The sequence below is a fragment of the Antechinus flavipes genome, chromosome 1 (genome assembly GCF_016432865.1).
Source record: "Antechinus flavipes isolate AdamAnt ecotype Samford, QLD, Australia chromosome 1, AdamAnt_v2, whole genome shotgun sequence".
In the NCBI taxonomy this organism is placed as follows: domain Eukaryota; kingdom Metazoa; phylum Chordata; class Mammalia; order Dasyuromorphia; family Dasyuridae; genus Antechinus; species Antechinus flavipes.
In genome coordinates this window covers 578,308,851-578,331,440 of record NC_067398.1, presented here as the reverse complement: position 1 = coordinate 578,331,440, position 22,590 = coordinate 578,308,851, and the positions used below count along the sequence as shown (strand labels likewise).

At 31.6% G+C, this 22,590-nt stretch overlaps 1 protein-coding gene across 3 annotated transcripts in view; it reads left to right on the top strand.

Annotated features, from left to right (window-relative positions):
- Nucleotides 1–22,590, top strand: part of VIRMA (vir like m6A methyltransferase associated) — an 83,607-nt gene that overhangs the window by 35,647 nt on the left and 25,370 nt on the right. The window contains exons 2-10 of one of the 3 annotated variants that reach the window (XM_051970848.1): nt 661–776; nt 6,782–6,868; nt 8,806–8,854; nt 10,780–10,948; nt 12,062–12,184; nt 12,542–12,874; nt 15,999–17,145; nt 20,742–21,233; nt 22,130–22,284. In XM_051970848.1, coding sequence (XP_051826808.1) covers nt 661–776; nt 6,782–6,868; nt 8,806–8,854; nt 10,780–10,948; nt 12,062–12,184; nt 12,542–12,874; nt 15,999–17,145; nt 20,742–21,233; nt 22,130–22,284 — 2,671 coding nt within the window. Of the gene's footprint in view, nt 1–660; nt 777–6,781; nt 6,869–8,805; nt 8,855–10,779; nt 10,949–12,058; nt 12,185–12,541; nt 12,875–15,998; nt 17,146–20,741; nt 21,234–22,129; nt 22,285–22,590 lie in introns of all 3 variants that reach the window. The other 2 variants (XM_051970846.1, XM_051970847.1) reach the window with 2 other exon arrangements.

Below are 22,590 nucleotides of genomic sequence, written 5' to 3'. Positions count from 1 at the left end.
ACTAACAACCCCCCCCCCCCCCAAAAAAATATTCTGCTTTGAGCCACTTTCCGTCTCCATAGTTCTCTCTCTGAATGTGGATGGTACTTTCCATTGCAAATCTGTTGGAATTGTCTTGAATCACTGCATTCTTGAAAAGAGTTAAGTCCATCACATATTCTTGTGATCATCACTTATTCTTTTTGACTGGTTTTTAATCCCAGCTTAGTTTCCCTTTGCTTTTCAGGACTTGGATAGCCTGCCTTCCCTCCTCCTCTGCCCTTTAAAAATTTTATTTTGCAAATTTGCCATTAGTTGATATGTATGCTTAGGAAGTGAAATTTTTTGCTTTTAGTTTAAGGAAAATATCATTAAGGTAACCATATTAGGAAAAAGCAACATATAGTTAGCTATCAATTATTCTTGTTAATAGTAGGAAATAAAGGTACCGAATTAAGTTTGTGCAGTAGCTTAGATACTTTTAAGTTTTGAATTACACATATAGTATAATTATAGTAAAAATATAAGAAAATGGCTGTTTTTTTATAAAATATATTTTAATATAATTATAAAATTTTGAGCGAAAAAGAATTTTATTTAGAATGCCTCATTATAATGGTAAAATTCTTATGTTTTAAAAACACTTGAATAAACTTGACTTGTTTTGTTTTTTACTTTTAGCAGAGTTCCCATATAGATGTGGTTCGTTTTCCGTGTGTGGTTTATATCAATGAAGTCCGTGTCATTCCACCAGGAGTAAGAGCTCATAGTAGTCTGCCTGATAATAGAGCATATGGGTAAGTCAACTTTGCAAATGAAAGATTTGCCCTATATGAAAGATTGATATGTTTTAAGAGTATGTGTTTATTCATTTAACAATTATTTGACATCCTGCCTTTTGCCAGCTACTAGGGATACAAAAGCATAAATGAAATAGACCTTGCTCCAAAGCAGCTTATATTCTGTATAGATGGGAAACAACTTCAAAAGAGAAGTAAATATGAAAATTTGGGGGGATGCTTGTGGGAGGATGCCACAAACAAGTTATGGGGATCAGTTTAACCTATTGTTGGAGGTGGCATTTGAGCTGAACCTTGAAGGAGGTCAAGCAGTGATTACTTTCAAAGAATAAGGGATGGCATGTGATGAGGCATGGAATGTCATACTGCATGAAATATAACAAGTAGGCCAGGTTCACTGGATAGTAAAGTTTGTAAAGGAGACTCATATGCAGTAAGACTGGAAAGGTAGGCTATAACCAAAAGCAATAGAGGATTATTGAAACTTTTTGAGTATCAGAGTGATAGTTAAACCTGAGCTTTAGGTCTATTATAATTAGGTCGAACATTAATTCGACAGAATGAAACCTATATTTATACATGCAGTATTGAATAATTTTTCGTAAGTAACTTAAGATTATTGATCTTCTTTCAAATAGTAATACACAAATTAAGGAATGTGTTCATTTTTTTTTTTTGCCCTGTCAATTTAACCTATATTTTTTGCTTTAAGACATGCTTATCTTTGTAAATTGGCTATTTTCTAAAACAAGTTCAATATAATGAATTAACTTTTCAAATGTTAGAATAAAGTTGTATTTAGTAGTAGGTAGTAGTATTTAGTAGTAATAATAATAGTCTAGGTTGTAGACTATGTATAAGGTTTTTCTTTTTAATTTGAGAGATTTTTTTTTTTTAATATAAAAAGATGCTAGCTAGTACAGAGAATAGCTTGTTGCATGCATCTGGAAAGATTCAGTGGATCTTCCTAAAGATGCAGTCCCAGAACTGTTTATTAGTGGGCCTGTTGCATCTCACTTTCTGAAATCATGCAGAGGGATGATGCCATTATAATACTTAATGTGTAATAAACACTCAATTAAATACTTACTAACTCATAACTTTGTTCAGCTTAAGTTAAAAATAACAAAAACAAAAAAGCAGGCCAGGTAGATAAACAATAAGACAGAAAACAATCAAAAACCTGTTTTTAAAAACTTTTTATGTTATTTCTTTTCAGATAGAACTCATATACAGAATTCATATTAAAAGTCTATATTTAATACCAGCTTAGGAATTTTTTAAATTGAAAAAACTTTAAAAAATTCAACAGTGACATGTTAATTCAAATAATCCTAAACACATTTTTCTATTTTTCAAGTGATTGGTGCCTTTTTATGTACAGACTTCAAAAATAAGACTACCTTTGATGAGCTCATAAACTAAAATATTTGCTTTCATGATTTTATTCAATAACGCAGACTGTAGAAATGGATTAAAATATTTATTCAAGTAAATACTTGTAATAGACCTTTCTAAAATAAATGATGAATTTTCCTCATGACAGAGTAGCAAAAGGAATATTTTTCTTTGGAAATATGTTTTTATTTGTTAAATGTTTCTCAATTATCTGTAAATTTTTTTTAACATTCATTTAAAAAAAAAGTTGACTTTCAAATTCTTTCCATTTCTCTCTTTGCTTATCCATTGAAAAGACAAGCAAAATGCTATCAAATACACGTGGTCATGTCAAATATATTTCCATATTAGCCATGTTCCAAAAGAAAACATGTAAACTCCAAGAAATATAAAGAAAAAAGTATTCTTCAATCTGAACTTGAGTTCATCAGTTTTCTCTCTAGAGATGAATAGCTACATTTGGCTTTTAAAAATGATTTCATCGGTAAACAGAATTATAATTACCCTAAAGCAGTTCTGAAAGTGTGGTCTGGGGATACCTGGACATTGGAAAATTCATGATCTACTTACTGTCCACATGAAACTTATACTTTTGTTGAGATCAGAAAAAGTAGTTTAAGTTTTTAATTTGGTAAGAATTCTTTACTGGAGTTTGTCATGGCACAGAGATGGTTATGGATTTTCTGTGTCCTTGAATAGAAACCTTGTGAAAATTTAATTGGAGAGGCTTAGTGCTAGAAGGTTGATTGCTTGATGGTTAATTATTATTAATATTTTTTGTACTTTCCTGTATAGATTTATTTTATTTTTTGTTTTGTTTTAATTTTTAATAGTATTTTATTTTTCCAAATACATGCAAAGATAACTCAAAATTCACCTTTGCAAAAGATGGTTGATTATTTTTGTAGTAGCACTAATGCCTTCTATTAATCATAACATATTGAAGAATATAACAAACTAGGACAACGGAATTTATATGGCTTTTGAAATTGATCACTTGGATGGGATGTGTTTGCCCTTTGTCATGTATACCATGACTCATTTTTGGTTAGATTTGAAATGTAACAGCTTTTTAGAGTAAAAAACATCACATTGCTAAAAGGGAAAATTATGTAAATAAGGATAGTACTCGGCTTTGAAAAAAATAAACTCATATTACGCTCATATTTAGTTTAATACTAAGTACCTTCTAATATTCTATTAAAAACCTTTATATTAAGAAAAACCCAAACAACTTTATATTATTGTTCTTCCACTTACCTGAGCACACAGAACTACTGCAGGTTGTTGAGTCTTAGTCCTTGTTTATATTTTTCTATTCTTTTTGAGTGGATTGTTATGAGAAAGGGACATATAGTATTTTATTAATATCCTTATACTGAACTTTGTGATTTGTCACACCTGAATACAGAATTTGTTTAAAATGTGAGAATTTTAAATTTAATTTATTTTAATTTAAAATGTGAAAGCAGAAAGTGTCGTTGAGATCGATGATCAGTTGTATTTATTTTTAAAATTAAGTGAAAATTAAAAAAAAAATCCATACAGATAAAGAGCAATTTTTCAGAGTTTTAAATGTAATTTTATCAGTGATACTTATCAACATAATGTAAGTGTTTTAAAGGATACAAAACACTATACAAATGCAAGATATGATAGCTTTTAAATGAAAGCTTTTATATAGATAAATTTTAATTATATAAATTTGGAGATTAAAAAACCTTTGATGACCTGTGATTTCATTGATGCAAGGAATCTCAACCAATACTGATCCCCTAATTTGCAGTTTGTAGTCTTTCAAAATTACTTGGGGATATTGGAAGATTAAATAAAACTTGACCAACATCATGTGGTCAGTATACATCAGAGATGGGACATGAAGCCAGATCTTTTTTTTTTCCTAATTTGTGACCATAGATTTTTTATTTTTATTTTATCAGTGTTAAATGAAATATTAAATCATGGCATGTCTGTTTCTCAAAATTGTTAGCTACTGTTGTAAAGGAATCCAAATCAGAGGTTTGCTATAAAAATGGCAAGGTTCCCTAGGGTCTCCTGTTTACAGAGCTTCATTTTAATTGCATAAAGACCCAAAATGTTATAGGACCTATGGCTTCACAAAGAGATTGTCCTAATGAGCTACATATGAAAAAAAAGTAGATTAAGAATGACTACTCAGACTGTTGAATGGTACATAGTAGTACATATATCTTAGTTTCTGTAAATAATGATTAAGATTCAGAACTGAATATATTGCAGAGTGGTTTTATGACTTTTTAAGCTTTTTGAGTCTTTGAACCTGTTGACTTGCATTTGGATAATATAGTGAGCATAGGTAGGTTATAGCCAATTATCATGACAACTTCTGCCCAAGAAGTTTTGAAAAATATAACATTGAGGAAGTTTCTGATCAGAAAAAAGAGGTGTTCTGTTCTTAAGTGTGATCTCAGGTCTTCCATCACTTTTACTGGTCACTGTAGATAGAGGTGTGATTTGCAGCATAGGAGTCTGATTTCTAAAGGCTATTGCCTTCATCCCACTACCAGAGAGGGGACCTGTGTTTTACTGCCATTTTTCTCTTGACATATTGGGGGGGGGGGTGAGTAAAATCCAGATTTTCAGGACTCTGGGGATTACTTTTTAACTTCCTGTGCCTTTCTACATATGAATAAACTTTCATGAAGTTGATAGGTTGTCAGACAAGAATAAATATATGTAACAATTTGATTAAGATTTTTATTTAGGCCTGAGTAAGTTTATCAAGGATGTCGAACACAGTACTATTATGTTGAAAAGGCTAATTTCTGATCCAGATTTTAAACTTTAACTATACATTGTGTGTGTGTGTGTGTGTGTGTGTGTGTGTGTGTGTGTGTGTACAAACTTGGGAGTTAATCCTAACAAAATTTCAGTTGGTAGTTCTTTTTTTTTTTTCTTCCTTTTTTTTTTTTAATTGTTATAATAATTTTTTATTGACAGAACCAATGCCAGGGTAATTCAGTTGGTGATTCTTTTGAAAATTTAGGATTCAGATACTGATATTACTAAAATAGACATCTTATATGACATGTTGGAAAAGTTCATATTAAATTTTAATTTCACTATAAAACCTGTAGTACAATTAATGTTCAGTTTAGGTTAATAGAATGTATAATAGATTGAATAATTGAAAGCATTTAATAATCTATACTTATTTTTTATTTGTTTTTGGAACGTTTTATGATTTTTTTTCCCCCTCTCTTTACTGGAGAGCCATCTCTCACAAAATAATTAGCATTGTCTTTAAAAAAAAAAAACAAACCATAACTGACCTGTATATTGGCAAAAAGTGTGAAAACATTTTTGTATTGTTTGTCTCTAAAGGGAATAGATGCGAGTGTTTTCCCATATATCTTATTTGGAGGCATACTTGTTCTTTACATGTATATTTTTGCTGCACTCACTTGATTTTTATTTTTGTGGTTCTTTGCATTTATATTGCTGTAATCTTTGCATATTTTAAAAACTCAATTTCACTTTGATCAGATTATATAATTCTTTCATTTTTCTCTGTAAAATCACATTTGTTATTTCTTATAGCAGTGTATTAATGTTCACATGACACAATTTGTCAGTTATTCTCCAGTCTGTGGGGAATTAAGAGGATTACATAAAATATACTGCTATAAATATTTTGGTGAATATTGATACCTTGCTTTCGGTGACCTTCTTATAAACTTAGTAATGGGATCTCTGGATCTGTGGGCATGGACATTTTAGTCACATAATTCCAAATTGCTTTCCAAAATGATGGTACTGATTCACACTTCTAGTTAACATATTAGTGTATCCTCCCCCAACACTTTCAACATTGACAAAGATACAAAAGATGGGAATAGTCAATTTGGAAACTATGAAGTAAAACCGTGAGATTGTTTTAATGGGAATTTCTCTTAATATTTTTGTTTTGGAACATTTTTAAACTTTTGATTTTTACTTACTACTAGTTTTTCTTTCTATATTTTTATCATTCTAATGTTTATAATTGAATTGCTGTTCTAAAAGGGTCTACATATCTTATCACATAATTTGTGATTAAAAAATATTTGGATAATCATTAAAATGGGCATTCAGATAACTAAAAGTAGTTATGTATTCTATAATGTGTGTAAATATAAATATTTATATGTAAATTTTCATACTATAATGCGAATTATTAGGTGCTTTAATCATTGGAAGAAATATTTTTCATTCTATAGTCTTATTAACTTTATAAGCTCACGAAGCTTATAAAGTTATAAAATTATAGTTTTATAACAATAATAACTTTGTGTAATGTTCTCAGATTTTCAAAGTTTTTTCCTTATATAATTTGGGGTTTTCTCTTCATTTTATATGTAAGAAAATGGAGTTTTAGAGATGATGTGATATATATGAATTTCACACCTGTTGTTTTCTAAAAGGAATTTCAACCAAGTTCACTGCTATTGTACCACACCAGGTTGCCATTATTCCGTTATTTCAAATTGATGTTTTGAAAAAAGAATGTCATCTACTGAGTACAAATTGAATTCTTTCTTTTAAATTTAATTTTTCTTTTAATCTCATCTCTGTTTTGTTTCAAGGGAAACCTCTCCACATACATTTCAGCTAGACTTTTTTTTCAACAATGTAAGCAAACCAAGTGCTCCCGTTTTTGATAGGTTGGGAAGGTATGTATTTGTCTGGTTATTTCATTAGAGATTAATGATGTCTAGCACAACTCTATTATTTATTATGTTAAAGGAACAATGTGGAAGTATGTTTCTTTTATCTAAATTATTTGTAACATTATTTGAACTTTGAAGAAATTTTAGTCTCCAAAAGGAGATAATGACAAGTTTTTTGAGACCAGTTTTTTCAAAATACATATGAGAAATTTGTTACATTTTGTGTTCTTGTATGACATATTACTTGTAAGATCACTTGTAATTTAACTATGAATAATATTTTCTATCTAGAAATAATCTTCAGGTGAACATCAGATAAATTACCTGACATGGTAGTAACTAAAAATGTCAGAATTTTTTCAGTTCATTGATAACAAGTGATTAAACTATTGTCTGCCTTTTCTTTTAGTTAGAGTGTTGTAATAATTGTTTTATTTACTTTTTTTAAAAAGTTTTTTTATATTGGATTTTATTTTTTAAATTGAGTTCTTCATAGAACAAGAATGTTCAGACATTCTTGATAAAGGGAGTAAAAAAAGTAATAGAAATTGAGTGAATCAGTTAGAAGAAAGTACTTTTAAAAATCACTGATTTTTTGCAATTGAACAAATTTTCTTATCTTGGGCTTCATGGAGTCTCCCAAGGGGAAGATTTCATGGATAGTGGTGGTGGTAGTGGGGTGGGAATGTTGGTGATGGGGGTAGTGGTTGTCTGTGAACTTTGATAAGTAAAAAAATATATATACTTATTTTCCTTAACCTTTAGTTGAAATTTAGTATATTTTTCAATTATGAGTGCCTTCAACAAACTGCAGTGTGACCCAAAATTCTGTTAGCAATAGAGAGTTTTTGTATTGTCATTTTTTCTAGAAATGTTCAAATATCATTTATGCTCATCATTGCTTTGAAATGACATAGTTATTAGATCCCCTTGTGATTAATAATAAAGTGAATGTGATTCATTGATCAAGTCTTCCTGCCTCTAGATCTTCATGCTTCACTAGACTCCCAAAGGGATTCATGACACAAAAAAGATTACAAATTCTAGCTAGAGAGGAATATGCATTTTTTTTAAAAAAGAAGCTGTTAGAATGAAAGAAAATGTTAAAAGTGCACACAGAAATTTCTTCAAGATGAAAATTTACCAGTCAGGTATAATGGAAATAAAGTGTCTTGCTAGCTTCATAAATTTTTATTTTTTATTTTTCCTGTACTATCACATTAGCCTTAGGACTAGCAAAGATAAATTTGCAGTCTTTGAAAAGATAAAGTTTGAAAAGACTTTTAGGAGAATATTAGTTCATGTAGGATAAAGGTAACTCAATTTGTATATTCTAAAATCCTTATTGTTGTTGAAACCTGCTTGTGTGTGTGATGTTTTTCTTGTTTTGATTTTAATATCAATTTGAGATAATAGAAATTGTATATTTTACATTTAGTATTTAGCATCTTTTTTATTTATTTAAAATTTAAATACAAAATAGGGAGAAAAACATTACTATGTGCATAGCAGAACATATGAGAATTTTCAAAGTATAACATTCCATTTCAAGAAACTATAAAATAAGTACTATACGTTGTTTTCAGAGCTGTGCATCTTTTCTTTGTTCCTTGCAGATTTTCTTTTGTTCTTTGCTATACACCTTTTACTTAATTCTTTTTCTCCTTTTTCTTCCTCCCCTCCAATTAGGTGCAAATATACATACACACATATATATGTATATATACATATTTACACTTTTACATATATCTATGAAAGATCATAGAACTTAGCATGTTAATCAGTTATTAGTAAAAAATGGAAATATTTTTAATGTACTAATTATGTAATGTCTGGTATAGTACTAATTACTTCTTTTACTAATTGTTATGGTAATGACTTGAATATTCTATGAACAGTGTTGGATATGAACTTTCATTTTTATTCTACTTTTTTCATAGTCTGGACTATGATGAAAACACCTCTATCATCTTTAGACCTAATGCAAAGGTAAAGTGAAAGCCCTCTTCATTTTTAAATTCCATTTACCATTTGAATTTTTGATGAGTTCCAAGTCTTCCTCTCTAATACAAAAGTTGAATATATATATACAAACTAGTGATTATTGAATAACTGTTTGGCTAGATTAGTTACTGCTCAGCAAAGGACCTCATGCCTTGTCTACTTTTGCATCAAAAAGTGATTTTTATGTGTAGTAGAAACATTCTAATATAGTTCTGTGCCTGTCCTGCCTTTTTTCTCTACTAATGAGGTTACCCAACAGCTTCTCCTTTCCCTGTTTACATTTAGGTGGGCATGTATAGAAGAGGGCAAGCAAGTAAGAGACATCATTGTTAAGCTTTATACTTTTGTGTATGACTTAAGGTTGTTATTTTGTGAAAATTGAATATTTTGATATATTCTACCAGCACATCAGGATGAGTTTATATTCTTTTTTTTTTTTTTTTAATTTCAAAGTAGTTTCTTTGTACCATTTCATCTAAATGTTATTTATTGGAAAGGAAATGTTAAAAAGTCTAGTATGATCAGTCTTCTAAAGCTTTCTTAGGTTAGTAGTAGTGGTGTTAGAGCTGTACTGTCATAAGGAACCTTTAGAGTGTTTTCCTCTACAATATTTAATCTTTTGAACATTTTCAAGCTTTAGGCATTAATTTTTTTTCTTCTTCTTTGATCTGAAAGGGTTAATGTGATGTTGTTAGGCATTTCTTCCTCAGAAGGTATTGTAATCCCTTCAAAACTGCTGTGGTATTGACACTTTTTTTTCCTAGTCATACATATTCCTTGAGGAAATTATTTCATTCAGTAGGAGCTTTGTCCATATTGGCACTTAATGTAGCATGGTGGATTTCAAAGAGTACTGGACTGTATCAGGATCTGGATCTCATTTTGCTATTTTATGTGATTTGGGGAAAATCAGTCTTATAAACTGTTTTTTGAAATGGAGTTAGTTGCCTTTTCTACTTTAGATGACTGTCGTGAGCATCAAATGAAAAGACTAAAAGTGCTTTGAGAAAGTAGTGTTGTATTTATATACACACATACATATTTATGTATGTGTGTGTGTATATATATATATAGCTAATGTTATTTCTCAAAGAATGAGTTAATAGAATGATATAATGGTTTTGATCTACTGAGATGAAAGTTTCCATTTAAATTTCTTAGAAATTAAGGACAAGCCAAGCTTTTTTTTAGAAGTCTTGACAGCTGGATTTTTTTTTCCTAACCCATAAAGATTTTTGAAGATTTTCTTCTTAAGAATCAAGGTGTTGTATTATGTGAAAGTGGAGAGAGAGAATATGACTACTGTGGATTTTTTATTATTGAGGTGGCTTAGGTAAATAGCTTATGTTTTGGGATAAATTTCGAGTATAAGGAATCATTGCTTTGTCAGTCTTTCCATCTACTCATTCTTTTTGTAGAAAGTACTCATGAATAAAGTCTGACTTGCTCTTTTCACCTTTGTAATACATTCTATAAGGGAATGAGAGCAATTGATAACTTTTATGAGCTTCATTGGAATCTGTATTTGTTACAGTTACATAGGTTTTTATAATTTCCATGCTTCACCTCATCTCTATTCTCTGGGCTACCTATGGATCTGGGAAGAATTTTTTAGAGAGTCAAGATGAAATAGTGTATAGAATTCTGGAGGACTTAAAGATATTGAAAATATACGTACTGCTGAGGTCCATGATTGTGAAATTTACTACATGGAGAAATATTGAGTCTTTACTATTCCAATTCTGTTTAATTTTGATCCGTGAATATTTTGAATAATGATTTTAGTTAGAACATAGAGTATTATTTTGAATAATGATTTTAGTTAGAACATAGAGTATTATTTCAACAAATTATTTCATATTGAAATTTTACTTAAGCCTTTGACGCTTTGTTCCTTTTAAACAAATCAGGTAAATACTGATGGCTTGGTTCTAAGAGGTTGGTACAACTGTCTGACACTAGCAATATATGGATCCGTTGATAGAGTGATAAGTCATGATAGAGACTCTCCACCACCACCACCTCCACCTCCACCACCTCCACAGCAGCAGCCAAGTGTAAAAAGAACCCCAAAACATGGTAAGCATTTCAGAATTTCCAGGAAGCAGTGAAATCTACATGAATAATTTTGTTTTTCCAATCAAAATAAGACAAATTTGTTTATATTTGGACCTTGCATCTTACTTCAGCTAATGTCTCACCTCAACTTTCTTTTTTGTATAGTCATGTTATTAGATATAGGCCTTTTGATTTTTCTTGTATTCTTCAAAAGAGCATGCTTCTAAAAAAATCTTTTAGAACTAATTTTTAAAAGAACATTTAATGAATTTACTATAAAACTTATGCTCTAAGTTTTATAGCATATTCACAAATAAATAAATAAAATAATAAGAGTATTAAAAAATCTATTGTAACATGTAAATGATTTCATAATGATATAGAATATGGAATGGTTTTAATATTAGTTTTTAGAAGACCCACTTTAACTGAAATTTTCAAAATAATACACAAAATCAATTTTTTTTTTAGCAATTTACATATTGCTGAAACATCCTGTTGATGGGACCACTTCTAATTCTCATATGGTCTTAATGTCATTAAATGGAAGGCAGGGAAATTGGGAACTTCTGATTGTTAGCTTCTTGCCTTTTATAGATTATGGAGCTGATGTCCAGAGAATCTTATTCCTCTTCATCACTTGATACTGTCATTAGTATAAGGTGTGTACAGTAGGCTATTTAAAGACATATAACAAAATTATATGGAAGTCAATATGAAAATGATTTGTTTTACCAAAATTTGCTTTATGGTAAACTTTTCAGGATCACATGTTTTTCATAAATCAATGTTTTGTTCCTTGTGTGATGTTGAAGTTTGTAGTATTATGTATTTGAGGGGTAAAGTAGAAGATTAACATTGTTTTTTATTAGCATCTATATGTTCCTTTCTGAAATGTGATTTCTGGAAATAAAGATTAATTAACAAAATATCAAGGGCCATGAAAGAAAATTTTATCATCTTGATCAGTTTAGTAGATTACTAGTTCTTGAGCCTTTTTTAAAAAATGTATTGCATTCAAATGAGATAATGTATATAATATGTTTTGCAAACCATATAAAGTCCTACATTTATTTATTACCATTTTACTATTTTACATGATAATACCTTTTTTTTCTTATAAAAATTTAGCAGATGGTGAGAAAGAAGAGCAGTTTAATGGAAGTCCTCCAAGACCACAGCCCCGAGGACCAAGGACTCCTCCAGGACCCCCTCCACCTGATGATGATGATGATGATGAACCTCTGCCAGTACCAGGTACAGTAAAATCAGAATTATTTCATTTTTCATTTTTCTGATTAGCAGCATTGTGAACAAAAGTGAACAAAAGCTTCAGTATTACTTAGTACTTGAAGATAAAAATATTTTAGTGGATAAAAAAGACAGTAAAGTATTATTAGAATGTAGTATAATATTTGCAGTATCTTATAGTATTGTATATTTTGGTTATACTTACTGGGTAAGGTGTATTTTTAACAATCTATGATAACTATTGGCTATTCTCTAATTATTAGTGAGAATTGAGTATTAGGAAATACTTGCTAAAGATAAGAAGTTTTTCTTTCATTCTATTTAAAACATTAAAATTGTTCTCTTAAAAAATCTAATTTTCAGTGGTTGGTGAAAAAGAAGATGATGTTCCTCAACGAGAAGATTACTTTGAGCCCATTTCACCTGATCGGACTTCTGTTCATCAAGAAGGGCAGTATTCAGATGAAGGTGAAGTAGAAGAGGATCATCATGAGGAAGGTGAAGATGAAGAAGATGTAGATGTTGAAGAAGAGGAGGATGAAGATGAGGAAGATGGTCATACAGTAGAGAGTATCCCAGAAGAAGAAGAAGATGAAGAAGAAGAGGAGGAAGAAGGTGAAGAAGAAGAAGGTGAAGAAGAAGAAGATGAAGAAGAAGAAGGGGAAGGAGAAGAAGAAGAAGAAGAAGAAGGTGAAGGTAGGTGTTATAGCAAAATAGTAAAACTCCTAAAGAAAATTAACAATTCTAATTTACATATTTAGAAATTCTGTAAAAAAAAATCATTTTTTATTTTAATGATAAAGTATGACATATAGTCTTTTCTTACAGTGTTTGATGAACTTGCATTTTGAGTGAAGGAATTAAAAAGGATTAAGCACTTTTTTGTTTGCCATATACTGTGCTAGGTGCTGAAGATATAAACACAAAAGTCAAGACAGTATCTGCCTTCAAGCAGCTTTCATCCTACTAAAGGAAGCTAACATAAGTACAAGAATAGTGGCCAATGAAGGATATTTGATTTGGAATGTTATAGGGATGGTGAATTAGAGCCACAATTAAATTAACTGACACATCCATACTAGGAGCAATGATGGATTTTTTTTGATTGAGGTTCCTGAACTGGAAAATGGAAAAGAAAAAGGAATGGGAGTTTGGTGGTGTAGAAGGTGAGAATAGAACAAGGAGCAGGATTCTTGGTGTGGTGGCCAAGCATTACAGTTTGCCTATAAGTTGGCTTAGAGGCAGCCATTAATTTCTTTTGTTGGCAAGAGTTTATCAGCTACTTAAGTTTGATAGAATTATTCTTACGGTTAAAGGAAATTTTCAAGGTATTCAGGAATCCTAAGCTTTAGTTTGTTTTTGGATTGTGCATTTTGTTCTCAAATTCTTGTGTGTATGTGTGTGTGTGTGTGTGTGTTTGTGTTTGACAGGCACATACCTGGCCATATATGTGTTTGTACATAGGTATATATATATTCACATATCTATCTACATATATATAGTTCAAGGTTGAGATTTCATTTGTGTAGGAATCGCTTATAAAATTCTTTTACTTTTGTGAATCTCCAACTATTTTGTATCTTATAGTGCAAGTCAATTCCTCAAGGCCTTTAGAGGTAAAACTACTTACTGATGGTTACATACCTAGTGCATGTCAGAGCCAGAATTTCAACTTAAAGCTTTATGACTGATGCTAACCTTCTATCTGTTCTGCTGTGCTACCTGTGAATGGAAGGATCAAAAAGGGGGAAACATCACATGAAAAGTTTTGAATTTAGATGCTTTACTTAACTCTTGCTTGTTTTCCAGGTAGGGATATATTCTGGACCTTTGATTTCATTGACATAGAGAACTCTGAAACTTCCTCAACCAGGGCAAGTTGGTGCCTTCTCTTCAATTTATAGTCTTAGAGAGCTGCTAAGGCACTAGGAAGTCAGGTGACTTGCTCAGGGTTGCACAGCTAGTATATGTCTGAGGAACGACTTGAAACCAGGTCTTCCTGGCTTTGAGGCAGACTCACTATCTAGTGTACCATGTTGCTTCTCATTTGTCTTCCTATTCATTCCTTAGTGTAACAGTTAACATTGAGTTTGTTAGGAGGACAAAAACAAGTAGAAACTTTTTATGTAAAAAACAATGGAAAAACTGGTTGATTTGATTCTTACTGCAGGATAGTTTGTCTAATCTCTACCAAGTAAAAATGTCACTTCTGTCTTAGTAGTGCCTGGCCTGGCCAAATAGTTTTGAGCCTTAGAAAATGCTAAAGGTATGTGAGAGAAATATTCTAAAAATTGACCATTCAAAAAATCCTAAATTCTAAAAGAAATAGCTCTTCAGGCCTATAGATGTTTAAATGAAATATGTAAAAATAACATTAGAGTGGAAGAGAAAGCTGTAGAACTGAGTATTTCAGAAGAAGTCTACGGAAAAGGTTATACAATTTTGACATTGGTCAAAGCATCAAAAGTTGCAGTGGAACAACCCATATGGGACATGGTGTAGAAAATAAGGAAGAGACTGCTGAACTACATATATCATACTAGTCTTTTAAGATCTTTTAAAAATAATTACTTCTTTAAAAAGATTCCTTGATTAATTTTGAATACTTGACATTTTATTACTAATTTTCAAAGTTTTAGAACAACATCATTTTCTTTTTAGCTAAAAAAGTTTTGTTCATCAGTTTATAAGTGTTTGGAATGCTCCAGTGTTTTAAGATGACTATGTATAATTATGTTTGTATTCAGTCAGTCTATCAACTAGCATTTATTAAGTGCCTACTATGTGCCAGGATCTGTGCTAAGTGTTGGAGATACAAAGAAAGACCAAAAAAAAAATAGTTCCTGCTCTCAAGGAGCTCACAATCTAAAGAGGGAGACAACATGCAAACAACTGTGTACAAACAAGATACATACAGGTAAATTTGGGGTAGTCTCAGAGGGAAGGCACTAAGAAAGGACTAGGAAAATCTTTTTGCAGAAAGTGGGAATTAGCTTAGATTTCAGGGAAGATAAGGAGGGAAAAGAGTTCCAGCTTGAAGGATACTCACTGAAAATGCTTAGAATTGAAGATGGAGTTTTGGGTGTGAGGAGTTCCCATCAAATTAGAAAATGTAAATTTCAAATTTTGTTGAGGAAGAAATTTTTTTATGGAATCTAACCTAGTTTTAACGTAAAGGTGACATGGTATTATTTACAGTGCTTAATTAATAGTTCACCTATAAAGATTAATGTTTTTTAGTAATAATACTTAGGGTCCTTTTCTTGAAGGTGAAGAGTCTAAAAATTCTTATTTTTTGCTTTTTTCACTGTCTTGTGTTTCTTTTTCTAACTCAAACTTTTTATCAGTTGCAAAGAAATCTGGGAAAGAAAAATTTTTGGTGTCTGTTTTCTTTCTTAACAGTTATTCAGAACAATGGTTTTTACTATTCAGTGAGTTAAAAGGATATAGACATGAAGTTGAAATTTTGAGATACTTTTAGTTTATTTCTTTGATTTGGGTACTTATTTGTATGGACATGTCTTGCAATTCTGCTATTCTTTGTGAATTGCTAATGGTTCCAAAAATTCATTACATGATATAAAACCTTGTGATGAGCCAGTTTCAGACTTAACTAAGCCATACTTTAGATAACAGCTATAAATAATAGGAAGTCCATATTCTTCAAAGTGTTTTCATCTTGGTAGACTCTACCAGAGCTTGTGCTCTTCTTCAGAGCAGTCTTCAAGAAGCTCCATGCTGTCATGAGGGAAATATCAAGGCATTATTATTTTGTGGAATAATTTTGTCATGCTTACATATTATTTTAACTTACTTTCAGGAGATGATGGCTATGAACAAATTTCTAGTGATGAAGATGGAATTGCTGATTTAGAACGTGAGACTTTTAAATATCCGAACTTTGATGTTGAATATACTGCTGAGGATTTAGCTTCAGTGCCTCCAATGACATATGATCCATATGACAGAGAACTTGTACCACTTGCATACTTTAGCTGCCCTTACAAGACAACTTTTGAAATTGAAGTCAGCAGGATGAAAGACCAAGGTCCTGATAAAGAAAATTCAGGGGCAGTAGAAGCATCAGTAAAGTTAGTGGAACTTTTAGAATTATACCAGGAAGATAGAGGTCCAAAGTGGGTCACAGCTTTGGAAGAAGTTCCAGGTTTAATAGTAAAAGGATTAAGTTATTTGCAGTTCAAAAATGCACAACAAGACTACATTGGCCAGCTGGTAGATTGGACCATGCAAGCCTTGAATTTACAAGTAGCTCTCCGTCAGCCCATTGCCTTAAATGTCCGGCAGCTCAAAGCTGGTACTAAATTAGTATCCTCACTAGCAGAATGTGGGCCTCAAGGAGTGATGGGACTTTTACAAGCAGGAGTTATCAGTGGATTATTTGAACTGCTATTTGCTGACCATGTATCATCTTCTCTTAAGCTAAATGCTTTTAAAGCTTTGGACAGTATTATTAGTATGACTGAAGGCATGGAGGATTTTTTAAGAGGCAGGCAGGACTTACATGAAAAAAGTGGTTATCAGAAACTTTTGGAGCTCATTCTCTTGGATCAGACCGTGAGAGTAGTTACTGCTGGTTCTGCAATTCTCCAGAAATGTCACTTCTATGAGATTCTGTCTGAAATTAAAAGACTTGGTGATCAGTTGGCAGAGAGGTCTTCTATTCCTAACCACAGCGAATCTGAGCAGGACACAGACCCTGGACTTGAGAGAACAAATCCTGAATATGAAAATGAAGTGGAAGCTTCTTTGGATATAGTTCATCTTTTGGAATCCTCTCTTATAACTGAAGGGGAAATAGAAAAGCTTATTAATCTCTTAGATGAAATCTTCCACTTAATGGAGACTGCACCTCACACAATGGTTCAGCCTCCTGTGAAGTCATTCCCGACAATAGCAAGGATTACTGGACCTCCAGAGAGAGATGATCCTTATCCTGTCCTATTCAGGTAAGATTTCTTTATTTTTGTTTTTCAATTAAATATTTTATTGGAAATCACATTGAACACAAATGCAAACAATTAAGTGTAGGTCTTTTATCCTACTGTCATAGATAGCAAGGTGTTTTTTTTTTTTTTTTAATAAAAGTCAGCTATTAAGGAAGGTTTAAAAAAAAATTGCTTTTTTTTTGGTAGTCCATCTAATCATTAAGAGTTTGTAGAGTTATATTCTCCCAAAATATCTTAGCACCATGTTTCCCAAGGTCTGAACTCACAGAAGCAATGTGGGATATTTAAAGTTTCAGCCTAATTACTTAATAAATGGAACTGTTAGGTTCATTTGGCTCAGGATCAGCACAGGAAAAAATTACTAAGAATACTACAAACCAAGAAAGTTTGGAAACTTACACCATGTCACAAATTCTTGAAATGTTGTGACTTAATATTTCTTATTCCATTAAAAATAACAGAGATGGGTACAAGTTGATTCACAAATGGACATTATCTACAGAACAATATAATAATTGATGTCTATAATGCTACTGAGCTATCAAGATACGTTTAATAATGCTGATTGTACTCAGTTCAGTAATATATTTTGACTAATAGTAACTTAGGTAACTAAGAGGCCAAACGATCCTATCCAAAAAAGATTTAATTAATGCATTATTGTTACCCTGGATAACAATCTTTGATGATATTTTTATTCTTTTATCAGTGACTTCCTTGGATAAAAATGTTTCTGAAATATTTATCAAATTTGTGTTTGGTCAAATTTGGAATGGGTAGATAATGATGATAATACCATAATCAGGATCCAAAATAAATGGACAGATTGGTATCATAAGCCAAATTTAACAAGAATTATTTTGGGGAGTTAATTTTTAAAAATATTTTAAATATTTTTGTTGACATTTCTTGTTTTCACATTAATTAAACTTTTTCTTGTATCCATCTCTTTTCTGTTACTTTCCTATGATTGTTGATAACTTGCAATTCTTCTCTAGAGAATTGTTTTGTTTATATCTTTGATTACTTAAAGCAGAAGAAATTTAATAAGGATGAATGTGAGTTATTCCTATTTATTAGTTCAGAAGAGTAATATCATAAGTGCCATATGGTTTAATTGTATTTAAATAATTGAGTTTTTAAGGGGATATAGGATTAATGTAAGTAATTTGTCCTAATTGAGAGAAGTAATTGTATCCTAAGTACATCATTTTTATAGATAAGGAAACAAAAGCTGGGAAGATTTAAGAATCATAATGCTAAGTAGGAGGCAGCTAATAGCTCAGTAGATAGAGTATAGGGCCTGGAAGGTTAGTTCAAATTCAGCCACAGACACTTTCTTGCTGTGTGACCTTGGGTAAGTCATTTAACCTTTGATTGTCTGGACAGAATTGATGCACTGGAGAAGGAAAAGGCAAACTACTCCAGAATCTTTGACAAGAAAACCCATATGGGGTCATGAAGGGTCAGACACGACTGAAAATCATTGAACAACCACCACCACCAACAACAACAATCAAAGCTAAAGTGCAGGACCAAGACTTAAACCCAGGTTTTTTGACTCCAAGTCAGTTCCTCTTTATACTACCACTCATTTTGAGGGGAAATTGGTAGGATTTTATAACCGATTTTCTGCTCTTCTTCATCCTCCCACATCTAAATATGATTTCTTAGATTTCTGGCTTAGTTTCATGGGAGAATTGGGGTTTCAGATACAGAAGTAAAAAGAAAATCAACAAAGAGATAATTTTTGTTTAAGGAGAGAGAAATAAAATGGCAGCAGAAAATCCATGTGTAAGCAATTAATGACAATTTTATACTTGACTTATTTTAGGTTATATTTGTCTTAAGTGTAGTTGTCTGTTTGGCAGCTAATAGATGGCATAAGTAGGGGATTCTATGGGAAAATTTCTTGAGTTTAAGTGAATGAGTTAAAAGAAATTTTTTAGGTTTCATAGATGTGAAATAATATTAGATTTGCTTGGCAATCCTTGTTCAGAGTATTGTGTTAGATGCTGGGGAGAGAAAACCTTTAGATAAGAATTCTATGGCTATCTTGGAAATTGCAATCTGTTGGGGGATACAAATACTTGCAACACATTATATGTATTTATTCAACTTATTTTTATTATGAATTAGGAAACATGAAAGTTTCTAATATACAAGGAAGAAAAGAAATCCTCTGTGAGACTTTCAGTCTCTGTTATGTAAATTTCCTTTAAAATACATGTTTAATTCGACATAGTAACATCTATAAAACCCAGCTTGTCTGTTTTCAGGTTACATTCTGAATTTTTGCTTCAGTCTAGATTTTTTTGTTGTTTTTGGTTGGATTTTGCTGTTGTTCTTGTTTGAGATTGGGTTTCCACATTTCACTTGAAGTACTTGAAGTGCAGGAACCTCTTTATGGACCTGAGCTGCTGTTGTTAGTATTTGAAGCTTTAATTTGATATGTTGTTCTTGACAGAGGCCAGTTTGCTCTTCCTTAAGCAGCCTGGTAGTTCCCCACTTTCAAGGACTTACCATATAGGAGGCAACTGATGATTGTTTTTAGTGATATGGCAGCTCAGAATACCCATGTATTCTGACAAACATGTATATGTTTGATCCACTAGCCTTAGCCTCCTGTACTAACAGGGATTGCAGACTTTTGCTACCAAGCTTGTCTTCTTCCATATATTTTTAAAACAATCTGGGTTCCAATCCTACTTAATACATTTACTAGTTACTAGTGGAATCGGGAGTGAAATTTTTCAGTGTTTTAGAGTCTGAGTTTTCTTATCTATAAGGTATGATACTAATATACCTGTAGCAAAATTAAGTATCCTCAAAACAATTTCATGGATGTTAATTAAGCAAGCATTTGAGCATTTGAGACCTAGAGTAGAACTTCTCATGGAATTATTTTTCTTTCCAATCCATTTCCAGTCCTTAGAAAATAATCAGTGGAAAAATAATATGTTTATGTTATAATAAATAGAATTTTTGGGAAAGGGAGGAATATTTTTGAAATGTTTGAAATGCAGTGAAATTAATTAAATATGATGATAGTATTACTGTTTCTTTTTTGTTTTTAAATTTTTGATAAAATGCAGTTGGGACAAATGACTTGTCCAGGGTCACATAGCTAGTAAGAGTCAAATGTCTTAAGGCTGGATTTGAACTCAGTCCTCCTGACTCTAGCAGTGATGCACTATTCTCAGTGCCACCTATCTTCCCAAATATTATTGTTTATGACATAATTTAGAAAATAATGCTTATACTGTGTTTTCTGTTAAAGTTCTTCATTCAAGGAAATTGTTCAGTAGGCATTTATCAGGTATCTCCTCAGACCCAGTACTTAGTATTGGGATACAAAAAAGATTCAAGGAGTTTACATTCTGGACAAGACAATGCATGCTTTTAAAGTTTAAGAAAAGTAAATGTAAAATAATGTAAAGGGCAGTGGTAATAGGGGAGTTGGAAAAGGCTTTATGTAAAAGATGGGGTTTGTATTGAACTTTGAAGGATACTAGAGATTCTAAAAGGTAGAGGTGAGAGAAAAGAGGGATGTAGCTATCCAGTGGGGACTTATATACATTTTGTCTTCCTTACAGATATCTCCACAGCCACCACTTCCTAGAATTGGTCACCTTACTGCTGTCAGTTCCAGCAATAAGTGCTCACCCTGCTGTGCTGCAGGCTATGAGAGATGTTTTGAAGTTTCTTACACAGTCACAAAAGGGTCTTCTTTTTTTCCTCTCGGAACATGAGGCGACCAACTTGCTGATTAGAGCTCTTTGTCACCTTCTTGATCAAGAAGAAGAAGATGGTCTCCAGGCTGATGGTGTTATTGATGATACATTTGCTTTGTGGCTACAGTATTCAACTCAGACTTTGCAGTTTATTACAGAACTATTTTGTCATTTTCAGCGTTGCACAAACAATGAGGAAACTGACCATTCAGATCTCTTGGGAACCCTTCATAATCTTTACCAGATTACTTTTAATCCTGTGGGAAGAGCAGCTGTTGGTCATGTCTTCAGTCTTGAAAAGAATCTCCAGAGTCTTATTACTTTAATGGAGTACTATTCCAAAGAGGCTTTAGGGTAATTATTTACTGGTTTGTTTTTTTTTTTTTTTTTTTTTTTTTTTTTAGTTTTGTTTCCCAACATAATGAAAAACTAGATCAATCCAATATATTTTTCAAAGGAAGATGATTCAAAAATAAGAATTAACTCTTTTTTGGGATGTTTGACTCAAGCTGTCATAATAATTGATTAAAAGGTAGAATTACAGAAATATTATGCTGCCAAATGTATGTGACTGACCTAATGAAATGAGTTGGCACTGTGATGCTATGTGTATCTTGTAGTCACACATCTCTTTCTGATAAAGTAATGATTTACAAATGAAATTAAAATTGTCATGTTGGTGTTCAAGATACTCCTACAGGGTTGCGAGAAACTTTTGAACTTCTGCTTCCTTTCCTCAGGAGGGTAGTATTGGTGGCTACTCTGTGTGAAATAATGTAGGAAGGAAGCAAATATGTATCTGTAATAATAATGTTTACTTTTGTAGTTGTGGAAGGCTGTGTTGTCATTTCCATCATTTTTATGATTCACTAAGTGTATGCTGTGAACTTAAGTTGGCATACACGTGGATAAGTCTCCATTGCTGTTGTTTCTTGTAGTAAAGAGTATTATTCTGCCCTGAACAAAAACTTTTGAGAACTGCTGCATTATAGTATGCATTTGTTCATATGAATTGAGTTTGAATACAGTATAATCTTGTCTTCAGAAATTGCATTGTGGTAATTGAAAATTATGTTGTGTGGCATTTGTAACTATCTTATTTTTTTTAAAACTCAGTAGAAAAGAGGTTGTTTGAAACATATTTTGATTTATCATTTTGTACCAGAGAACCTAGAAAACCTTTCATATTAAAATAAATGAAGAAATGGATGTATCTTTTCCAAGAGCTTAAAAATTTTATCTTGTTTCAGGGACTCCAAGTCAAAGAAATCGGTAGCTTATAATTATGCGTGCATACTTGTTTTGTTGGTGGTTCAGTCTTCTAGTGATGTCCAGATGCTAGAGCAACATGCAGCGCCTCTCTTGAAGCTTTGTAAAGCAGATGAAAATAACACGAAATTGCAAGGTGTGGTACATGAAGTTATTAATGTGTGCAGAACATCTAGGAAAACTTTTTAAGTATCAGGTTTTGAATGCCTTATCAGGTTTTGAATAGAGTGATACTGATATATTTTTCACTGTTTAAAATAAAATTTCATTTGAAGAAGCTTTTATATGAAGCCAAGAATTTTAAAGAATTATTGGAAATATACCTTTTCTTAGAAATAATTGTGGAAGCTGGTGATTGACTAGTAAGAGTGACTTACTTAAAACTGGAATAGAAGTGTTTACTTTAAAATTTGCAGTTATCCACTTCATTGTAGGTATAGCC